General features: G+C 42.3%; 1 protein-coding gene across 1 annotated transcript; it reads right to left on the bottom strand.

Moving 5' to 3' along the window:
• Positions 1–314: 314 nt before the first annotated feature.
• LOC123412724 (probable membrane-associated kinase regulator 1) lies at positions 315–2,474 on the bottom strand. Its single transcript, XM_045105666.1, has one exon. It carries the CDS (start codon positions 2,300–2,302, stop codon positions 1,160–1,162), a length of 1,143 nt encoding a protein of 380 aa, XP_044961601.1. The 5' UTR covers positions 2,303–2,474; the 3' UTR covers positions 315–1,159.
• Between the last annotated feature and the right edge of the window lie 16,787 nt (positions 2,475–19,261).

Below are 19,261 nucleotides of genomic sequence, written 5' to 3'. Positions count from 1 at the left end.
CAGACCAGATCTAGCGAGCCGATCGTTGCAACAACTTTTAACTTGTTGTGCCCAGCCGCCTGCTCGGATCCACTGCAGCTCCTCGTGCTCCAGCACAGCTCCTCTCCACGGGAAGCTACAGCCTAATGTAGGCAGGATTGGAGAGGAATTTAAATACTAGTTGCTTCATTTGGTGTACGTTAGAGCTGATGAAAAGTGCTTATGATTGATCGCTAATGGCTCATTGTCAGCTTGTACTAGTATGACAAAAACTAAAGAGTGAAAACATGGAAAGAGATAAAAAGGCATAATGATCACATACACCAAATCCGAAGTAGGAAAGCCGAACTATATTATGATTAGCTGAATAAACACTTGTCTTGGGACAACATTACAAAACAAAATTTGACACCGCTAGCTGAGACGGCCACAGCATTAGACCAAAATCCCACTCCTAACCTTTTATTTGGAAGGGTATCCCGGTCTAGTTAACTACGGATTCTGCACGCCTATTCTCCAGAGAATGAAGTGTTTGCATCGGCAACTCCATCACAAGTTTAAGTTGGGAGATTCGTGTTCTAAACTTGATGGTATAGAATGCTAGCAACGCCTCACTTCTCAAACCTACATACTCCTTCAGTCCCAAAATTAATGTATTAAATTTAGTATAACTTTATACTATTAAAGCTAATATAAATTTAAGACACTTATTTTGAAACGTAGGGAGTACTCTTTATGGGTTCCACTTGCCAAATTATCGATTGGAAAACACAACTATGAAAAATTGACATGCATGTGATCCTGCCAAGAAGATCATATTTTCCCTGAATACCCAACTTAATGCTCTCTAGGACATTTGCACTGAAATACACCCAACCTATCTTATAACATTTCCTGCAAAATTTATGCTTCTTGGTGTATTTGGCACATTAATTTAGATTTTGGAGGCAATATTTGGAGGACACCGATGCAAATTTCACACTACGGGAGAAAAGACGTCCAAAGGAAGGATTAGAGTCCCATTTTACCCCTTCGAGCTACCCTTATTTACCAACATCATCTTAAAAGTCTTACCCAAAGGACACAAAGCTAATTAAACGAACAAAAATTAACACATGGATACCACTGATTAGCTCCCCGCACGAATCCTAGTGCATGCATGCATGCACCCGCGCGCCGCTCAGAACGCGCTGATCTCGCCGGCCGTCGCCGCCGCCGCCCCCTTACGCGGGCACAGGGACACAACGCCGCCCATCGTGTTCTTGCAGTGCGCGATGGCGCCCTCGATGGCGCTCTGGAGCTCTTCCATCGAAGACGACGACGCCGCCGACAGCGACACGGGCCCGATGCCAATGCCGCCCGTCATGGCCGCCGCTGCTGCGGCCGGCACGTCGGGGAAGCCGACCCCGCCCGCACCGCCGAAGGAGAGCATCCCGGAGTGGTTCGGCGACGACCGCATCGACGACGGGCAGCTCGCCGCGCACCGCTTCTGACGCGGGAACCGGAGGTTCCCGGAGAAGGAGTTTGAGTGCGCGTACTTGCCGGCGCTCACCTCGGTCGCTGCCGCCGCCGCGGCGTGGTCTTCATCGCCCCGCTTCTTCCGGATCGAGAAACTGAATGGCTTCTTGAAACACTGCTGCTGCTGCTGCTGGTGCTGCAGCGGGGGCTGCGGCGGAGGAGGCTGGTTGCTCTGGTTCTTGGGGATCTGGGACAGCTTCTCGTACAGAGGCTTCACCTTCTTGGCGTACTTCTTGATCACCTCCTTGGCGAGCGACTTGTTGGACGGCTTCTTGGCGGCCGGCGAGGCGCCGCGGTGGAGGAAGACGGAGGAGAAGCGAGTGGCGAAGGACGAGAGGTACTGCTTGCCGGTGCGCTTAGCCGGCGGGAGCCCGGCGTAGGAGGCGGTTCCCCGGAGCAGGTTGAGGTGGCGGTCGTCGTCGGTGGCGGAGCTGGGGCGGGAGGAGGACGGGGCGGAGTCCGGGAGCAGGAGCGCGGCGCAGTCGGTGGAGAAGGAGGAGGAGGTGCTGCCGTTGGAGTCGCGGGAGGTGGAGGTGGAGTCGGAGGCGGAGGCGGACGACGTGGACGCCGAGGCGAGCAGCAGCGTGCGCACCATGGAGATGCGCGGCGACAGGTGCAGCGGCAGGAGCTGGCCCTTGTAGAACAGGTCGTCGGCGGGGCACAGCTGCGCCGCCGACCGCTGCTTGGACCCCGGCGACTGCGTCACCGTGAACTCGAACTCGGAGGACGACGCCGAGGACGACGCCGGCGACGGGAACGACTTGACGCCCCCGTAGCCGGCGTCCTTGGCCCTCGCACGGCCCATGGCTGACTCGCGGCCTCCGGTGCGCTGCGCTGTGCTGTGCCTACGCTGCGGGCTCGTTCATGGCGTTGGCCTCGCGGGAGAGTGGAGAGGTGGGGGCGGTCGGCAGAGCGAGGTGGGATGGATGGGGCGAAGAAGGAAGAAAGGTGAAAACTTTTACGGGGCTGACGACTTTATGATTGGGAGCCGCGCCCTCGTGTCTGTCTCGGAAAGATGCCTGTGCACCGTCAGTCACATGGCGGGAATAGGATCAGCCGTTCGATCCCTCTGGAGATGGCCATCTCAAGAACTGTTTGCAGCGCTGGATTGATTGCTGTAGTGAATTGAAACTGAGCTGTTCCTTCTGAAACTCTGGTGGTAAAGTTTATATGATTCAGAACCCGCCGTGTAACTGAGCCGTTTCTCCGAGTTTCTACTTGTTTTTTTTAGCGAATTCTCCTGAATTTCTGCCAAAGCTTCTGTGTGGTACTACTCAAATGCAGTAAGTATTTGAGAATTGAGATGGACTTGTACCATGTATGATTAGTTCGTTCTACTGCCCATGGGTGAAAATGGGGCGGCACAGTGATTGCTCGTGACTAAGTGGGTAAGTACTAAGTAGTACAGTATCATGCAGTGTATCTTTTCCTTGTTTGGACGGATCTGTACACTTCTACAATGTCCTGCCCTACAGTATTATTTACGCTGTACCAGTGGAGTGTTTTCTACAAGCACATTTGTCTAATATCATCTTCTCGAAATCTGTCACCAGTCAAATGGTTGGGTACTAGTCACTTACTCTAAAACTAAAGAAAAGAGGTGTAATTTTTAGTTCAACAGATCATAGAAAATCGTCAGCCTTGGTTTTTTACCAGCGACGATACGTTTTCTTTCTCGTTTCCATCTCCGGTGGCGAAAAGCAACACGTGGTGTCCCCTTGACTCGCCGCTGTAGCCACTTCCTCCCTATGATATTGATATCCACGCAGATGCAGGTCAGATTGGCTCGCCGTTTGCCGCCGTTCTTGTCTGTTGCGTGTGTGCCGACGGCCTTGTTGTGCTCCTACACGTCTACTCATATTTGAAACGGAAGTATGATATTATTAATATCATACATATGATATAAGGGTATGATGTTATATCTGTAATATATATTATTATATATTACTGTTTTCATCTTGGTTTGTAAGTCATTCTACGAAAACGAAATAATTTCAAAATATTAAGATGTGGTGCATTAACTCTACTTCATTTTTTGTTTTTTGACATGAATAAATTAATCAACCAATAAAAAACATAGGACGTGATTTGAGAGTAATAGCACGACATGTAGTGATCAATTCATTGTACGCAATGATATTAATTAACGAATTAGCATTATTTTTTTTATTTTTTTCTTCGTCTTGATCACGGCGTACAACCTAAGATGACTTATAAACCGACACGAAGAAAGTATTTCCTCCGTTACAGTTTAAAAGGCATGCACGTATACATGAAGAAAGTATTTGATTTCCTATTTTGCTTTTGTTGAATCATCAGGCGGGACATGGCTCTATTGTTCTCCGGCGCTGGTCTCCGGTCATGTCGTGCTTCATCCCTACCAATTTTAACGACGTGTTTCACGTATGAAATTGAATCAAAAAGCAATCATACACATACATCACACTAATTTGTATTCTTTTTTCTTGGTTGAGTCCTCTCTTCCGCACACACGCGTGGATTCATGCTGCACCTGCATGCGAGTGTTTTCCAACAGGCAGATGCAGTCCTGCTTAGTTGCGACGGCAACAACGACGATGATCGCATGTCCGCAAGTTCAGCATTGCGACATTAACTACGACATACGACGCACGACCCGGTGCACCGCTAATGATGTATGGCGGCGAAGATTATGATAGCCTTCCATTGAGATATTCCGATGATGCATGCATGGCATCATGTCTACATCATGTACGTGCATGGCGTGTACTTTATACTGGTCTATCGGATGCATCAGCTAGATGTCTACGCACATACTCTCTTGTAAATCACGTACATTGTACTCCTACTATATATATACCGCATACGTATTCCTTGCTCATATACACATATACGCATATACTGTATACTACAACCTACAACATGGTACCTATATGGCAGCTACAAAGAATTATGGTGTACGTGATCATTGCAATGATCCTGATTAAACTGCACATGGATGTAGCTTATTGATGTATAGACCTAAACACTAAAGACCTACTAAATTTTTTACTTGATATTTCATACAAGATACAACATACAACATATTAAAAAAAGCTATATTCACTTGAAAATATATACAACATACTCTGTGTGAGAAAACAATTATATACACATACACATACTCCATGTGAAAATTTGTGAATATACTCCATACTATAGTAGTATGTAGTATGCACCATTATATAATTCTAAAATAAACTATATATTACATATGAAATACTATTTTTTTGAACACATTTTGCATGTTCACGTAAAGAGTTTTAATACTCCATACTCCAGCTTGGTGTTAATACTCCATACTCCAATAATCATATGCTTATACTTCATACGCCAATTTTAAGTTAGTACTCTGGCTAAAAAATTACCATCTACAGTGCCTATCAAGAATAATCAGCATCATGTTTACTTGCTTTTCGTTCAAAGTATTGTTGTATGAACCCGTGAATCAAGAATAATCAAAAACCAAAGAGAGTTTTTTTTGATCTAACTAAGAAAAGACGCACAAGAAGGAAATTCAAAAACAAATGGGACCAATTGAAGAAACAATATGCTCGGTTTATGGCGTTGAAGAATTCTGCAACTGGACTTGGTTGGAATGATAAGATGGGAACAATTGAAGCTGACGATAGTTGGTGGGACATTCATCTTAAGGTGAGGATGGTCATAAATTATTTATGATTAAGTTTTCCAATTGTTTATGTCATTGTGTTAATTTGTATGCTATTTTCAGAAATACCCAGGACATGCAAAGTGGCGGTACATGGGCACTCCCAACTTGAAGGAGATGGATGTTATGTTTGAGAATGCCCATGTCACCGGGGAAACAACCTCCATTCCATGAGAGATATCCAGTAGCTCGGATGATGATGATGATGCCATTGTGGAGGTAAAATAGAGTGAAGATTTGGGAAATCCTTTGAAATCTTTCAAGAAGAAAGGAGGGCAAGGTAAAACATTAGGTAAACACAAATCTAAGTCTAATGTAGAAGATGAAGAAAGGAGTGTGCATAGTTCCAACATTAGATGTCATTACCCACACCGGGCGACATGGATTTACTTTTCAAAATGTGATGGCAGTTTGTGACTTTGACATGAGGTTTACTTTCGTTGTTGTTGGGTGGCCGGGCTCGTCACATGACACAAGGATTTTGAATCATACCCTGTAGAAGTACATCTTGGTTTGTAAGTCATTCTACGAAAACGAAATAATTTCAAAATATTAAGATGTGGTGCATTAACTCTACTTCATTTTCTGTTTTTTGACATGAATAAATTAATCAACCAATAAAAAACATAGGACGTGATTTGAGAGTAATAGCACGACATGTAGTGATCAATTCATTGTACGCAATGATATTAATTAACAAATTAGCATTATTATTTTTCATTTTTCTCTTCGTCTTGATCACGGCGTACAACCTAAGATGACTTATAAACCGACACGAAGAAAGTATTTCCTCCGTTACATTTTAAAAGGCATGCACGTATACCTGAATCGTTAATTTGACATATATAAAATATATTATTTAATATAAAAATTATATCATTAGAAATTAAAACATCTAAATTTTTTAATGATATATTTTTTGTTATATATGTTTCTCATTCAGTTGATCAAATTAAGTATATGTACCAAACTTGTAAACTAAAACGAAAGAAACAGTATCATAGAATAGATCATTTATTATCATGTCTGACACATAACAACACAATATTTAATATGGTACGGTATCATTATTGCCAACAGTCATGGTCCGCTTGATGACTCACTTACTGAATGATGGGTGCCATGCTAATGCGTACAAAATCTAGAGGAGAAAAACGCAGAGACGTACGTACTGGCGTACACTAGACCGGGCCGATCGTTTGGTGGATGTGGCTGGGCTCCCCTCGCGACAGCGCCAGCTCTGGCTCCGTCGTTGATCATCGGCGCACTGTGCAAGTGACAAGCCGCTGTCGACGGGCCGTACGCCTTGGACCGGCGTCACTTGCCTTGCCTGCCCAGGGGCTGGATGCCTACTCCGTATGTTCTACCATCCACCACCGCCGGTGCACGCAATCAGCTAGCAGCAGTAGCATGCATGCAACATTTGATATTCCCTCTGTTCTTAAATATAAGTTTTTTTAAAAATAATTAAAAACTACATATAAAATAAAATAAATAAATATCTATTTTAAAATATGTCTACATACGTCCGTATGTAGTTTATAATGAAATTTCTTTAAAAACTTGTATTCAGGAACGGAGGGAGCATTTTCATTTCATGGATGGCATGATCCTTCTGAAATCCATATGTTTGGGGCATTCATTGCTAGGGAAGTATTTCGTTCGTCCGCGAATAAGTGTACATATATAAATTTTAGGATAAATAATAGAATGAAGTAAAAAATGCAATGGAAAGATGCAAACTATCATCTTTCTCATCTTTAATTATTTCAAACCCAATGAACTAAATGCATGTAGAAAGTAAGGAGACCATGTGTTGAATGTTATTTGTCTTAATTATCGTGTTATAAGATTTATTTTTTACTTTATAGTGCATTGGAAAGATATATGTACACTTTTTATGGACAAATTTAAAAGTCAAATGTACACTTATTCATGGACGGCGGGAGTAACAAAGAAAAAGACATTTGGTCAAAAGCTAACTTTGTCAACTACTTTCTCAGTTCCTAAATATAAGTATTTTTAAAGATTTTATTAAGAGACTACATACGGGACAAAATGAGTGAATCTAAATTCTAAAGTATGTACATATACATCCATATGTAGTTTTCTAGTGCAAACTGTAAAATAACTTATATTTAGGAACAGAGGGAGTAAACTTTAAGCTTAATGAAGATCGGACCGGGGGCAATCGTGCTTAAGAAATGTTTTTATTATCCATGTTGTCCTTTTGGTTCATTTTGTGTACGAGGGAGGGGGGGATACTTGATTTCTTTAGAGCAAGAGGGAGGTGATTTCTTTAGAGGAAGAGGGATGAAAAGACTTGATATCTTCAGGACAAGAAACGCATGGCGAGGAGATCAAGACTAATTGATGTTATGATTTATCAATAGGATTGTATATAATCACAGGGGGATTGTTCGGTTGCGACGAGTTTGAAGAAGATTGAAGTGGATTGAAGAGGATTAAATCTTCTACAAATCAAATTCCTTCTCAATCATCTCCGAACATGTTCTCACAAATAAGTGGGATTCTATACAAGAGTCACGTGAGGAGACACTTGATTTGTGCAATAATATCAAATCAGTATGTGACGATACTATTCTTACTTGCATGTGGGATTCCATTAATTGAACTCTAAATGCTAATTAGAACACTCATTCTGAGCTCTTTGTAGAAGGGGGTCATCCTTAGTTCTATAGATTTCTCTTAGTTAAGATTCCTCTATGAATTACTATTTCTTTGTTTATAATAAGGAACAATATTCTTCTATGAATTAGTATTTCTTTGTTTATACTAAGGAACAATATTCCTCTATGAATTAGTATTTCTCTTAGTTGAGATTCCTCTACCAATTAGAAGGCACATGCCTTGTCATACCAGAGTTCTTACTATTTTCTAAGTTTTTTCATCCCTTTTTTGGAAATCTTGTGAATCAAGAGTCCATCATAAGACAAACTCAAATTTCTCAAAAGGATAAGAAATTCCTTTTGGACATAACGACATATTGATCCAAATTTATTTTTTTGTGCATTCTTTTTTTGTGTGGGCAAGACCAAAATGGACTATATAGGGTCATCAGAAATACAAAAGCACAACACACATAATAAAATTTACATTACGACCTTGCGCCACCGAACGATCACTACTACTGTTACAATGATCCACAGGCGCGCCACCATCGCTGCTCCCCTATCGGGCAGCTTGACATTGTCGACCGGGAAGTCTTCGTGCACTAGCTTTTGTATTCCTGACCACATAATTTTTATTGTGCCACTTTGAACCGTATTTTAGCATTGAAATGGTGGCTACTAGCTTCTGCTCTTCTCTAACCAGCAACCCTTGTTCTACCATGAGACGTTGGACTTCTGATTTACCTCTCAGCTGTACCATCACTTAGCTGCTGCCCATGTCGGACACACAACTACAAAATGCATGACCCAGAGGGCAAGGGAGAGTGGCACATTTAGCCTGACGCGAGGGATCATCACGTACTCCCTTCGTTCCGGAGCATAAGTCATCTTATGAAAATTAAATAATTTTAAAATACTTAGACACGGTTTATTAACTTTCATCTTGTTCTTAGCTTTTTGACATAAATAAAACAGTCAACTAATAAGAGACGTGAGACATGTATGTTTTTAATAACGTGCGACTGTCTAACACAACATACAATGATTAGTTCATTGCATGTAATGACATTAATTAGTAATTAAACCTTAAATTTTTTTGTTTTCCTCTTCGTCTTTGTCACGGTCACAACGTAACTTGACTAAATTTGCTTTAAAGTGGCAGCAAAAAATATGTTTGTTCAGGTGGTTACCATACCACAGCCCACAAGTACCTAGTTGAAAGTCGAATGTAACAGTCAACGTGTGTATCTTAGATATTACAAGTTTTAGGATGGTTGACATTATTTTCAGTTGTTCGTTGACGTTGATCTAGATCTAACAGTGCAAAAATATATGTACTCCTTGAATACATGTATGTTTTATTGACAGGTACTCTTCTCTGTTTTAAAATATAAGTCTTTTTAGATATTTCACTATATTACTACATACGAAGCAAAATAAGTAAATCTATACTCTAATATATGTCTATATACATCCATATGTAGTTTGCTAATAGAAATTCTAAAAAGAACTCTATTTAGGAACGGAGGGAGCAGTATTCAAACTGTCCAGGCGCTGCACATTCATGAGATGTCAATCATAACTTTACAAATTACAATGTACTCCCTCCGTTCATAAATATAAGTATTTTAAGCGATTTCATTAAGGGTCTACATACGAAACAAAATGTTTGAATCTATACTCTAAATTATGTCTATATACATCTGTATGTAGTCCACTAATGAAATCTCTACAAAGACTTATATTTAGGAACGGAGGGAGTACTGTATTTGTGATACGGGGAGTACTCATGATGTAAAAGACCTCTTTAATTGCTGGTAATACTCTGAGCCTGGACTAATCGTTGTCTTGCCGTCTTGGTCCAAGCAACTGACATTTGAGATCTCCATGTACTGTACGTATATCAAATGATACGGAGCCGGGCGGTGGCCGTTCCCGATTTCGTCTCACCATAGGATGCTTTGCCTGTTGCCTCCCTCGCCGACGTGGCTGCGGTCCCCGTAGACGTAGAATGCTTCTGGGAAAGCGCCAAGAGGTCTTGGCCTGCACATTTGGCACGCAGACATGTTACTTCCGTGGCAGTCGCGGCTCCGATCGGCGTGATCCGTAGATCTGGCAGTTGGTTTTTTCACTGCGCCTGTCGGTGAAACGCCGCGTGCGTACACGTGGAAGCACGGCTTGGCAGCTGTGCCGCGAATATCAATATGGCTTGGCTCAGTGTCAGTTGGCCAGCTGAGTTCGGGCTGTGCTCAGTTGGTTAGCCTCGTCGTAATGATAGTATCATCTATGTCAACTAAACATTTCTGATGAGGTAGCATAAAATTTATACCTAATAATAAAGCGGTTATTGTTTTCGTCGAAAAACCCACAGCGACATTTTTATAAAAATGTCCCTACAGTTTTTTATAATTAACCCGTAGTCACGACCCTAAGAGAAATAACTGTTCGTCGTCCCTCACGCCTGGGCTCGCATCGCCCGCACGGGTTCGCGTCTCTTGGCAACCGCCCACCTCGCCGCCGGCCCTTCCCCTCCCCTTCTCCCATCTTGCAACTTCGGCGTTTTCCATATCCGCCCGCATCCCCCACCCACCCATCCTTCCCGCGTCTCATCTCTCTTTCTCTTCACGCGGCTCCATGCTGCGCTACCTGCAGCGGCTGATTTAGGCGACGTCCGGAGAATCCGACCACCACGAAGCATAGCCAGAGGACCCCCTTGCACTTGCGGCGCCCTCCCATATGACTAGATCCGGCGCTCGCGGCCAGCAAAGCTCACCAGCGACCCTGCTCCCATGGCTAGGGTTTCAGGCATCGGCTCCGGCGCCGGCCATGTCGCCCTCCTCTTGACCGGTGAGTGCATCCCCTCCCATGGCTTCGCTCTCTATCTATCCCTTTTTCTAACATCTGCTCTTCTCCTCCTGTAGACGAGAACGGAGGTACAATGAACAACCTTGATGCTGCTCGGGACGGGGCAGCCATGGAGCTTCCTCCTCCTCTAGCTCCACGTGAGTTTGTCCGTCGTGATACATCAACCTGTCAGTGCGGTGACCTAGAAAGTAGGGCAGGGATTGGATACATATTTTTTATGCTGGACCGGTGCTATGTTTCAGTTGCTAAGAAAGCGGAATAAAAGGGTTATGTTCTGCGGTTAGTAGTTGGATCTAGGCATCTCCATATCATACCTCGACAAAGAGAAGATCGTACTAAAACTACTATTATGTGAGTTTTCCCATATGCACAATTTATTTTTTCTAACAAGTTCTAATCCTCATCTCTTCACCGGCAACTTATTCATGGTGCTGGTCATTGCACTCTATGATAAACTGTTCGTATTTGTTCTGGTAGAAAAATCTAGGACTGGTCTTTTGGCTTGTTTTTTGCTAATGAGTAAATGTTTTGTATAGAAAATTAGTGCTAGAGATTAGAATAGCTTCATATATAATACTCTCTCTGTCCCATAAAATAAGACGTGTTTTGATGAGGTAGTACCAAATATACTTTCTCCTCGCTTCAACAAATCAAATGTTTGACCGACCTCCACCAACCTCCCCATTCTCAACAAGCAACATGGCATGACTTTAGTTCTGCCAAGTAGGTTTCAATAAAAAAATCCTTCCTAAATTTTGAGTTATTTTTCTACTAGGCAAACAGAATGTCCAACATTCCAATTTGTGATGTTAAGGCACAAGAGAGATGCATATACATCATATTTAACATACTATCTGCACTCTTCTTAATTTAGTTTTTTTTTCCAGAAAGAACAAATTGGTGTTCGATTTAACTACAACCCTATGATGTTTGCTCTGGAAGGCATGTACTTTAATAATGGCATGATGTGCATTTTGCATAGTTTGACAAACTCATATCAATGGACTATATTTTGTTTTCTGTTTCCGTTGTAACATCAACCTTGCGTGGTACATCTTATCAATGTTTGAACTGAAGGTATAGAATAGAGCGATGCACTTGATAGTTTTAGTGTCAATATATTCAGAAGACATGGATCCATAAAGGATGGAGTCGAGGAAGACCATGGAAAGGAGGAGGCACAATGCACTAGCAGCAGTAGGTAGCCTTCTAATCATAGAATTGTTCATAAAAAGTTTTAATTTGAAATGTTTGTGACTGTAACAGTTAGGCATAGTATGCAAGTTTAGAGATGGATATATCAAGTTTACTATGAACTACAACCGGGCTGTTTGACAAACAACACACTTCATGCTCACATGCTTCAAGCTAACATTTCCAAATGGTTGTAGAAAGAATGTACTACTCGTGAGTTAACTTTGGTTTTCAGAATTGAAGCTTCACTTGGGTGAAGTAGTTCCTTTGGACATTGATATTTGCTACATACTATATGTAGATGAAGGAAATTGAGTTTACATCTAAGAGAACTCAAAAATTGTGGAGGTATATGATATATTATGATTATGATTTCAAGGAGAATATGGGGAGAGGGTATGAATTGTGCCTTGATAAGTTTTCTCCATAGCGAAGTACGGTCTCCCGTTGCAATGCACGGGCCTTTTTGCTAGTAAAATGAAAAAAGATGATTGAGTATCATATTATGATACCACATCATATTAAATTGTTCTATGATATTCATAAATGATACACTGCATTACAGATATAGTATTATACACTAGTATCATATGCATGATACTAGTATATGATACTTTTCACTACAACCAGCTTTATCGACGGAACAGGGTATTAGCGGCGTAGTTCTTCGATCCGGCAAGCATGCGTACCTTGCTTAGTTGGTTATGGACAGAGCAGGGTATAAAATGACATGGTACATGTGTATGGCTGAGAGGAATTCCAACCGAGCGACCCATTTCATTAGCCGTGTCTGTTTGAGTGGCCGGCGAAAGAAAAGTTGGTCCAATGCGTCAATCTAAACGGACACGAGTCCATTTTTCGTACGTCCACAACTCATTTTGGACCCAAATTGGGGCGTAATTTACGCCGCCTCGGACACGGAGCTTACGCGGACCTCTACCGCGTGCTCCTTCTCGTGGCCCGTCAGTGAGCGTCACAGTCTCTCCTTCTTATCCTTTCCCCCCACCCGCCGCTTGCAAGCACACAAATCCTAGGCCGGCGACCTCATTTTCCCCCGGCCACCCTAGCTCTCCAGCAGCAAATTCATCGAAGGGGTGCCTCTTTCGTCCCGGTGCGGGAGGTCTGGTGGTGGATCTGCGGAGGCGGTGGATTTGGCAAAATTTTGCGCATCCTGCCCGCGGGATTTGGCAAATTCAGTCATCGACGGACTATGCTTGCCATGGACTGGCCGTGTGCATCAGATCTGCGCAATTTCTCGATGCCACATGCAAGCGTTCAATCCGCCTCTAGCCGCTCGGATCTGATCCTTCACAGGTTCGTCGGCAAGGCCACGAGCGGTCGCCGCCCTGGCTTGTCGCTGGCCCAAAAGCTTGCTGGCTCACCTTTGTCGTTCATAAAGTGTGATGACTGCTTGCTGCAGGTCGTTCGATGCATTTCTTGGACGCTGGAATATTTCAATTGAACGTTCGTGAAGTGCACAAATGATGGAGTACGATTTTCGTTCTGCCTTTTGCTTATTATTTGCTCAATATTGTGTGTAGGATGGATGTAATTTTTGGTATTGGAAATAAAAATACATCGATCTATTGATCTCATGAGATTTGCTAGATGTTCGTGCACTTCTATCTTGAATTAAAGGTAGTATAGATGAGACTAAAGAAGAGACCAAAGAGGAAGCAACGTCTAATTTTTAGCATCGAAAAAGAAAGACGTTGTTAAGCTCAAGAGTCCACAGATCAACAACGAAGACATAAAGAAGATCTTAGTCCAACTAGTAAGAGCAGTTATGAAAGTTGAACATCTTTTAAAATATTTAATTATGGTTCTTGTTTTCTTTGGTCTTGCATTCGTAGCGAAGGATTTATAAAAAATGTATGTATAAAATGCATCTGATGAAACAAAAATAACGTTAAAATGCATTTGATGAAATAAAAATATGTTACTAAAATGGATGCTAGCAGGCCGCAAAGACGAAATTTGAATCATTTCATTGGACGCATTGATCGACCCATTTAAAAAGGAGCCGACATGCTGGCCCAAACTGATAAAAGACGAATAAAGCATGTCCATGAAGCTGCTTGCTGCTTTCTGCAACTCCCGTTATGGATGGAAGGAATCGTTCCTCGACGATGCTTGTTTGTCCTAAACTGTTGGACAAAGTATGAAAGTAACATGGCGATCTCTAGAAAGCCTAGGTGTGGAAGATTCAGCTCGCGGCAGAACGCTACATCCGAAGAGCTGCCCGGATTCCGCCGGATACGAGCGCAGGCTTTGCATGGTACTGTACATTGCGTCTGTGTGCGTGGACTGGCTGCTCGTGGATCTTTGCCGTGTGGCTGTGCAGTGCAGGGCACCATCCAGCAGCAGAGGATATTCTAGAGATCGCGGTGTTGCTTTGTCCAACAGCCGAGGACAAGACACGCATCGTCCACGAACGATCCTCTCCCCGGTAATGGGAATGGCCGAAACCGGCAGGCAGCTTCCTCAAGCCTCTTCAATCATGCGTTTCTACTGCGTCGATTTCGCAAAGCAGCATGTGTGAGATTGCTGCCCGCATCTCCGTCTTTTGCACTGCCGACACTCATCCGCGATGGTGCAGCCATATCGACCCGATGTCTTAAACCATAACGATCGATTAAGAAAACAAAGCAGCGGCATGTCAGGAGGCTTAGCAAATGACGCATGTAGGTCTCAAAAAGGATTATTAGCAAAGTCGAGTAGTAGATTCCGTCCCAAAATACTAGGTGTGTGTATTAGTTTTTTCAAAAGTTACGTGTGCATTTTTGACCAAGCTTTTAGTAAAAAAATATCAACATCTACGTTACTTATTTTTGTATCATTAGGGTATCTCCAAGACGTGTGATGCAGAACACCAATAATAACCTGCATACATTTACTTACACGGTAAATATGTACACTGTACAGGTCCTTTTACTTGTGATGAACTTTGAGAACAATTTCAACCAACAAGTAAACAACGGAATAACACAAACAACATGCACATGTGACACAGGATTTTACCTTGGAAAATCTTCCTCAAGTTGAGGAGTAAAAAACCATGGATGTGGACCGACCGGTCCATACAACTTCACTATGAAAATGATGAGTATAAAGTCTTCTATAGAACCTCTAGAAAGAGTTACAACACACTCTTCATATTGTCAACTGACAACAGCAAGAACAATCACAAGAGACAAGATTTCAACAAAGCAGAGTACACATAGTTTTTGTCTCCTTCAGTATTTTGCAAACTGCTCTTAAATCGCTGAACCAAACATCATAAAATTTGGCAAACAAGTAGACACACGAGTTTCTGAGATTCCCTCAAAATTTCAGCTCAATCGGACACCGTTTTCCTACCCAAACTGTTCGTTTTTCAAAACTACTTTGTTCTGAAACTGCAGCAGTCACAGCTGACAAAACCACTCTTAAATCTGATGCTCCACCAACCCCATCCTTAAACCAGCTAATCAGATTGAAGTACTCAAAGTAAGGAACGAGATCACCAAGTTTGAGGTCAACCCAAGCACATTTGAACCTCCAATCACTAGCTTGAACACTGTCTAGTCAAATGCACCAAATCTGGACAGAACCTCCACTTGTTCTTCCTCTTTCATAGGTTGTGTTACTCTTTTGTGTGTGCTCTTTCTCACTCTCACGAATGGCATCCACCTCCAGCAGGGATGGAGTGGCTATGTTTTTCTCCTTGCTCCCTTCACCAGGGAACACTCACAACCGTTGGATGCAGCGAGAATCAATGACTGACATGTGTTGGACTTATGAGCTGATGTTCGGCTGCTAACACACCTCCATGTGGAGGGACTTAGCCCAACAAACTCCCCCTGCCGACATCATGGAGGGTCTCACTTCCTCCCGACAGCCATGCCAGCGAGACGGCAGCATACTTCAAGCTTCTTCCTAGTCACCACTTGAGGCAACATATCAGCCCCATTGTCATCGGTGTGAACCTTCTCAAGTTGCATTTGCTTGGAATACAACACATCTCGAATCCATTGATAGCGGACTTCTATATGCTTAGACCTTGAATGAAAATTTTCATTCTTACTCAAGTGGGTAGAACTTTGGTTGTCACAAAACAACACATACTTGTTTTGCTTAAAACCAAGCTCACAAGCCAACCGTTTCGGCCACCCTAACTCTTTGCTCGCCTCTGTTACTGCAATGAATTTAAATTCACTTGTACTCAATGCCACACACTTTTGCAGCCTGCTTTGCCATGACACGGCTCCTGCTGCATAGGTAACCAAGTAACCTGAAGTAGACTTCCTTCTGTCAACATCTCCAGTCATGCCAAAATTCGAAAAGGCAATCAACTTGGCCTCACCACCACCAAAGCAAAGCTTCAGATTTGTGTTGCACCCAACATATCTCAAAATCCATTTTACGGCTTCCCAATGAGGCCCTCCTGGATTATACATAAATTTTCTCAGAATACTAACCGTCTGAGCAATGTCAGGTCTTGTACACACCATAACATACATCAAACTCCCAACCGCTGAAGCATAAGGAATATTTTGCATTTCCTTTTTATTCTCATCACTGGTAGGACATTGCTTTTTGCTCAACTTGAAATGTGCTGCTAATGGACAACTCACTACTTTAGCATTCTCCATCCTGAACTTCTGAAGTACCTTCTCAATATACTTCTCTCGAGACAACTATAACTTGTTGGAATTTCTGTCTCGCTCAATTCTCATTTCGAGAATGTTCTTTGTTGGACCTAAGTCTTTCATGGCAAAACATTTGCTCAACTCCTTCTTCAACCTAGCAACCCTAGAGATATTCTTGCCAAGAATGAGGATATCATCAACACAGAGCAATAATATGATAAAATCATCACCCGAGAACCTATGAATAAACACAAAATGGTTTGAGCTACACTTCTTGTAGCCTTGCTCCCCCATGACAGTTTCAAACTTCATGTACCATTGTCTTGGTGCTTGTTTCAGGCCATAAATACTTTTCTTCAACTTGGACACATAGTCTTCTTTGCCTTTCACAAGAAACCCATCAGGTTGCTCCATGTATATTTCTTCCACCAATTCACCATGAAGGAATGCAGTCTTCACATCCATTTGCTCAACCTCCAAGTATTATTCTAATGTATGTCATGTTCACAACCGGAGAAAAAAATCTCATCATAGTCAATGCCTTTTCTCTGGCTGAATCCTTTTACAACTAGCTTAGCCTTGTACCTTGGATGTGATGTGTTATCTTCTTGCTTGATTTTGTAGATCCACTTGTTCTTCAAAATTTTCTTGCCTTTGGGATACTTAACCAACTCATAAGTATGATTCTTATGCAAGGAATCCATCTCTTCTTGCATAGCATTTTCCCACTCCTCCTTGTTATCATATTCCATTGCTTCTTCAAAACATTCAGGTTCCGAGCTGTCAGATAATAACAACACGTATTGATCTGAGGGATACCTACTAGAAGTAATTCGACCCGTGTTGTATTTTCTGAGTGGAGCGGCTGGTGGACTTTCTGGTGCCACTGCTTCCTGCTGATCCAGATCATCAAATTTAGGATCACACTCTTGCTGTTGTTAGGGAGCATCTTCTTCACCTGCACCACCATGTACATCATCTTGTACATCTTCTGCATCTGCTTCAACTTGCACATGAACTAGAGCTACAAGAACTAGGTCAGAATCAATCATATCTTGCTGTTGCTGAGGAGGAACCAGCGACTTTGTCTTCACAATATCCGCAGTTGTTTGGTCTTCTACAAACACAACATCACGACTTCTCACAACTTTCCTTACTATAGGGTCCAAAAACTTGTAGCCAAACTCATCACCTCCATACCCAAGAAAGATGCACTGTCATGTTTGTGAATCAAGCTTTTACCTTTCATCTCGAGGAATATGAACAAAGGCCTTGCACCCAAAAACTTTCAGGTGGTCATATGAGACATCCTTGTCACACCAGACCCTGTTAGGAACATCTCCCTCCAAAGGATAAGTTGGTGAGAGATTAATAAGATAAACTGCCGTAATCAAAGCCTCACCCCAAAAGTGTTTACGTAGCTTCGCACTTGATAACAATCATCTAACTTGTTTGACAATTGTCTTGTCCATGCTCTCATCAAGACCATTCAATTGTGGTGTCTTCGAGGGAGTAAATTGATTCCTAATACCTTGCCGCTTTCAATATGCATCAAATGTCCCAATATACTCTCCTTCGTTATCAGTGCGAATGCACTTGATATTTTTTCGGTTTCTCTCTCAACTGAGGCTTGGAATTTATTGAATACACCTAATACTTAACCTTTGGTCCTCAAAGTGAAGGCCCAAAATTTCCTGGAAAAGTCATCAATAAAAGTCACAAACTACTTTGCACGACCAAGAGATCTTACCGACATTTTGCAAACACCGGAATGTATCAAGTCCAGCTTCTGAGGATTCTTGTGAGGGGGTAAAGCCTTGAAGGCAACTCTATGTCGCATCCCTGCTAGACAATCTGAACATTTATTGATGTGAACTCCTTTCACACCCTTCAACAAATTTTTCTTCACTAGCACCGTCATTCCCTTCTCACTCATGTGCGTAAGTCTCTTGTGCCATAGAGCACAATGATCATCCTTCTTTAGTGCATTCACAGAAGCACTAAAGAGTTTAGTATGAACATGATACAAAAGTCAAACCATTTTACCTCTTGCAACAATCATGTTGCCTTTGTTGAGCTTGTACTTCCCTTTTCAAAAACCTCTCAAGCAATCATCTCCATTAAGTAAATCAACTGAGATAATATTGAGATGAAGTGCCTCAACATGCCTCAAAGACTTTGAGGACTAACCTTGTACCATTTGCGGTCTCCAAATACACATCCACTTTTCCAATGATAGCTTCCCTATCATTGTTCCCCATCTTCACAACAGAAAAATCACCAGATATATAGTTTGTGAAGAGCTCTCTGCATGATGTAGCATGAATAGTAGCACAACTATCCGATATCCAAATCATCTCGTCACCATCCACAAGGTTGACGGTTTCATGAGAAACAATAGTGATCCTCTCCTCAATAGTGGAACCAAATCTGCCCTCATTTTCTTCATGCATAGCAAGCATGATGTCCTCTTCTACTGTAGTAACTCGGTTGCCCTTTGTGTCACTATCATTGTGAGATTGCTTCTGATCTTTCTTCTTCTTTTTCTTTTTGTCTTTCTTCCACTTATCACATTTCCACTTAATGTGACCCTTCTGATGGAAGTGATGACACTCGTAATCAATATACTTGCCTCTTGATTTGCTCCTACCTCTTTCTACCCTTTTACCTACACCTCTGCTCTTGCTTCTCCCCGTGGACTGATTGATCAACACCTCTGAATACGAGGAAGAACTAGCTTCAGTCACCTTTCT

This window comes from Hordeum vulgare, chromosome 1H (assembly GCF_904849725.1).
Source record: "Hordeum vulgare subsp. vulgare chromosome 1H, MorexV3_pseudomolecules_assembly, whole genome shotgun sequence".
In the NCBI taxonomy this organism is placed as follows: domain Eukaryota; kingdom Viridiplantae; phylum Streptophyta; class Magnoliopsida; order Poales; family Poaceae; genus Hordeum; species Hordeum vulgare.
The sequence above is the reverse complement of the archived record's forward strand: the minus strand, read 5'-3'. Positions and strand labels throughout refer to the sequence as shown.